This window comes from Microplitis mediator, chromosome 6, assembly GCF_029852145.1.
Source record: "Microplitis mediator isolate UGA2020A chromosome 6, iyMicMedi2.1, whole genome shotgun sequence".
NCBI lineage: Eukaryota > Metazoa > Arthropoda > Insecta > Hymenoptera > Braconidae > Microplitis > Microplitis mediator.
Genome location: NC_079974.1, coordinates 11,285,656 through 11,290,714, shown reverse-complemented (window position 1 = coordinate 11,290,714; position 5,059 = coordinate 11,285,656). Strand labels below are relative to the sequence as shown.

General features: G+C 27.8%; 1 protein-coding gene across 3 annotated transcripts; it reads right to left on the bottom strand.

Moving 5' to 3' along the window:
- Positions 1 to 2,002: 2,002 nt before the first annotated feature.
- On the bottom strand, positions 2,003 to 3,216 carry LOC130669753 (uncharacterized). Of its 3 annotated transcripts, none has more exons than XR_008990250.1 (3): positions 2,919 to 3,216; positions 2,537 to 2,768; positions 2,003 to 2,447 (listed from the first exon to the last, which is right to left on the bottom strand). XR_008990250.1 is itself a non-coding variant. In XM_057472800.1 (2 exons), exons 1-2 carry the CDS (start codon positions 2,766 to 2,768, stop codon positions 2,326 to 2,328), a joined length of 354 nt encoding a protein of 117 aa, XP_057328783.1. In that variant the 5' UTR covers positions 2,769 to 2,863; the 3' UTR covers positions 2,003 to 2,325. The 3 variants fall into 3 exon arrangements, 1 of the variants encoding a protein (XP_057328783.1); XR_008990251.1 differs by having other exon boundaries at positions 3,001 to 3,216; XM_057472800.1 differs by lacking the exon at positions 2,919 to 3,216 and having other exon boundaries at positions 2,537 to 2,863.
- Positions 3,217 to 5,059: the final 1,843 nt, after the last annotated feature.

Sequence of the window (5,059 nt, the reverse complement as noted above, 5' to 3'; positions counted from 1 at the left end):
ATATATATATATATATATATATATATATATTAGGGTGATTCATTTTAGACCAACATTTTTTTTTTCAAGTCTCACTCAAAAATCTTGTAGCATATGAAAAATAAAAAATTCTCACCAAATTTGAGCTCTTAATTTCAATTTTTAGAGGTCTCTCAACGAATTTTTAGTTTTTCCATTTAAATAACACGGGAAAACTTTTTTTTTTAATTTTTTGCTTCCGCATCTCATCAACAAATTTTTTTTTTGAAATATCATGCTGACGTTCTTATAGTAGACTAAATGCTCTGCAAAAAAGTTCATTGAGTCGAGTCTGTAAGTGCAATATCTCCATCATAATTCCCGTTACAAATTGTGATTTTTGTGGGAATTCGATTTTAATGCAATTAGAAACGAAACTATTGGTGATAGACAAAAAGTTTAAATGGCAATTTTGTAGGTTATTCAATACTCTAAAATAATGCCTCCATGAATATCTCTGTACCACCAATAGTTTAGCCTCCAGACGCTCTCAAAGTCCAATTTTTTTCAAAAATATGCTTTTAATGCACTTAGAAACGAAACTAATGGCGATAGACAAAAAGTTTAAATGGCAATTTCGTATGTTATTCAATACTCTAAAATAATGCTCCCATGAATATCTTTGTACCACCAATAGTTTAGCCTCCAGACGCTCTCAAAGTCCAATTTTTTTCAAAAATATGCTTTTAATGCACTTAGAAACGAAACTAATGGTGATAGACAAAATGTTTAAATGACAATTTTGTCGGTTATTCAATACTCTAAAATAATGCCATTATAAATATCTCGGTACCACCAATCGTTTAGCCTCCAGACGCTTCAAGGTCTAATTTTTTTCAAAAATATGTTTTTAACGCACTTAGAAACGAAACTAATAGTGATAGACAAAAAGTTTCAATGACAATTTTGTCGGTTATTCAATACTCTAAAATAATTCCATTATGACTATCTCTGTTCCACCAATAGTTTAGCTTCCAGACGCTCTTAAAATTCTCTTGGAATATATTGCGCAAAACAAAATTTTTTCGCAAGGATAATAATTACTTAAATTATTTAAAAGTATACTATAATAATAAACAAAAATATTTTATTTTGGTTTGGAAAAAAATAATTAGAATTTTCGATTATTTTCCGATTGAATCCGATTGAAATATTTCAATCAGTTTTAATCGGATTCATTCGAAAAATAATAATTTATTTCTCGATTTTTTTCCGATTGACTCTGATTGAATCTGATTGAAATATTTCAATCAGATTCAATCAGAAAATGAAAAAAAAATTTTTCCGATTGAATCCGATTGAGTCCGATTGAAAGTCAATCGGAGACCACGAACGCTCCCGAACATTTCTGATTGAAAATTTGTTTCCGATTGAAACTGATAGAATTCTGATTGAGTTGCAATCAGATTCAATCGGAGTTTTTAATCAGGGATAATTGCTCATAAGTTAAAATAATAAGTGACTCCAAACAGAAGTTTGATATTTTCTGTACACATTTACCAAAATAAAATACTTATGTTTATTTTATTATAGTATATTTTTAAATAATTTAAGTAATTATTATACTTGCGAAAAAATTTTGTTTTGCGCAATATATTCCAAGAGAATTTTAAGAGCGTCCGGAACCCGGGTAAAAAAGTTTATATATAATTATATATAATTATATATAATATTATATATAATTATATATGGAAATTGGCCTTATATAATTATACATAATTATATATAGTTATATATAATTATATATAGAAATTGGCCTTATATAATTATATATAATTATATATAGTTATATATAATTATAAATAATTATATAGAACTGTATTTCACAAGGATTGTCTGTATGGAAAAAAAAGAAATTTCGAAAACACATTTTGTCTTTCAGAATGCATACATTTAACTATTACCTTTTATATTAAAAACACATTAATTAAATCACATTTTCATTATAATTAAATACTTAATTATATCACTGTACCATGTATATCACTCATATATTTTTATTTATAAGGTAAAGACTAGACGTAAAATATTTTGCTTTTTAATTAAACTTACAAGTAAACTTATTAATGCAACTATAGTCTTATCTATCCCAATATTGCACTTTTTTATCAATAACAAATGGGAGATTAAACACTTAAATCAATGACTGATAATCAGAATGCTTATACATAGTAAAGACCTTAAAGATTTTTGAAAATAAGTAATTATGCTTTAGGTAATGTCACAAATATCAAAAAAAAAAAATTAACAAAATGTATAGGCTGAAAGAAAAGTGACCTTTTGTACAAGATCATTAGAGTTACTTATTTAGTTCAGCATTTTTTTTTCTGCTCTTTTCAATTCCCCAAGCCATTGAGACATTGCAGCACGTAGTTCATTTTTCTTTGAGCGCGGCCAGCCTTGACGAATTGCATAATTTTCGCAATATTCTGTACGATAAAGGTTTAAATTGTAATAGGAATTATGAAGGCAGATAGAGTTGACTACAAGTAAAATGTAAAGTACACGTGTTATTTACCTTTCACTACTGTTCTTGCAGTTCTGTCTAATGCATCTACTTGCTCTGCCTGTTTATCTTTGCCTTGAGCAGAAGGAGGTCGTCCGCTGAAAGTACATTTTAAAATCGCATCACGCTTAAATACGCCCTCCGCCAGACGTCGTAAGACTGAAGTTGCAGATTTTCTGCTAAAATCCATTGCATCGTCAAAAGCAGTTTTTTTGCAATAAATATTATCTTTCAGTAATACCATCTAAGTTTGAAACAAAGAAAAAAATATAAAAACTTATCATCTGTTATTGTGATAATTAATATGATTCATTATTAAAATATTAAAATATTTATTGCGATTCAGATTCAATAATTAATGTCAACATATAATATAATAAATTGCAATAAATACCTTAAGTTAATTGGTGTCTACATAAAGTCAATTTCTATACTATCAACTCTACCATTACTAGATCTTGGATCCTTTGTTTTACCTGAATATATGCACTCAGTGCTTCTTGGAGTTGTTAAGCAATACACCAATTTGTTATTGAATAAACCAGGAGCTTGGAATATAAAAAAATTCAGTTCAGAAATAAATAAGTTTATGAAGAACATCAAACCTCCTCAATCATTCAACCGATTGCCAAGAGCCCTGATTAAAAAAAATGATTAAAAAGTATTTAAAATGATTTGTTTTTTAATCATTTTAAATACTTTTTAATCCTTCAAATCATTTCTAATCCTGTCTCTTATGGACATTTAACGTGTGAAATCATTTTTAATCATTTTTTTTAATCAGGGAGCAATAACTGATTTTAAATACTACAAAGCTTCGGAATTCTACAATTGGATTTTATTTTATTGCTTACCCACTTTAATTAAATATTTACCGGCCAAATACTTTCAACACTTGATGCTCTTAGTCATGGCATTAAACGACTTACTCCAAGACAAAATTCTCGTTCAACCGAACCTAGAACGTGCTCAAAGTTGGCTCGACTTGTTTGTAAAAAAAACTTCACAGTTATACAGTGATAGAGAAATGACATACAATCTTCATCAGCTTAGACATCTTGGACTTTGTGTTAGACGATGGGGTCCACTCCGATCAACATCGGCTTTCCCATGGGAAAATAAAAATGGCTATATAGCTTATTCCGTTCATGGCACAAAAAATATAGGTCAAGAAATCGTCAATAATTTGAAGATTATTCAAGGAGTTCAAATGCTCAAATGTCAGCTAGAAGAAACAAATCTTGCTCAAGAAGTTCGCGAATTTAAGAATTATACGTTGTTGGGAAAAGCTATTGATGATGAAATTAATGGAAATGATCGTTTAATAATTGAATCCGAAAGATTAACCTGTGAAAGTTTAAATATTTATGCTTGAGCAAAAATTTTCTATGAAATTTACACATCAATAGTGTACAAAACAATTCAAACCAATAGTTATACTGTTGAAGTGAGAAGGAGCTGATAATTCGTGTATCTATGGGGTGATGCAGTTTTTTTTTGAAAGTGAAAAAGAATTGTATTTTTTAATTAAACAACTAAAACCAGATAATAGTAATATAATGTGTCATTTAAATATGCAAGTAGCAGTAAAACATATTGTGCCTGTTATAGAATCTGAAAATTGCTTGTTGACAAAACTAAAAGATTTGAAAAGTATTTTTCAGCTTGTAAGAGTAGGAGACTATATATGTAAAAGGCCAGATAAAGCAAAGAGAGTTTGGTAATTATGTAATTATTTTAATTTAAAATAAAATTGCTGTAAATTTTTATGTAAAATTATGTAAAATAAAACTTTACAAAATTATATATAACTCTACGAAATCACAAAAGTCATTATATATAATTATATATAATTATGTATAATTATACGAAATCACAAAAGTCATTATATATAATTATATATAATTATACGAAACCACAAAAGTCATTATATATAATTATATATAAATCATATATAAATTATATATAAATTATATATAATCATATATAAAGTTTTTTACCCGGGAAGCTAAACGATTGGTGGTACCGAGATATTTATAATGGCATTATTTTAGAGTATTGAATAACCGACAAAATTGTCATTGAAACTTTTTGTCTATCACTATTAGTTTCGTTTCTAAGTGCATTAAAAGCATATTTTTGAAAAAAATTGGACTTTGAGAGCGTCTGGAGGCTAAGCTATTGGTGGTACAGAGATATTCATCGAGGCATTATTTTAGAGTATTGAATAACCTACAAAATTGCCATTTAAACTTTTTGTTTATCACCAATAGTTTCGTTTCTAAGTGCATTAAAATCGAATTCCCACAAAAATCACCATTTGTAACGTGAATTATGATGGAGATATTGCACTTACAGACTCGACTCAATGAACTTTTCTGCAGAGCATTTAGTCTACTATAAGAACGTCAGCATGATATTTAAAAAAAAAAATTTCTTGATGAGATGCGGAAGCAAAAAATTAAAAAAAAAAGTTTTCCTGTGTTATTTAAATGGAAAAACTAAAAATTCGTTGAGAGACCTCTAAAAATTGAA

Bases quoted from the DNA above. Each gene is read 5' to 3' on its own strand.
- LOC130669753 (XM_057472800.1), bottom strand. From the start codon at position 2,768: ATGGTATTACTGAAAGATAATATTTATTGCAAAAAAACTGCTTTTGAC. The intron at 2,448-2,536 runs GTAAATAACACG...TTTATCGTACAG, and splicing joins TGCAAGAACAGTAGTGAAAG to AATATTGCGAAAATTATGCA.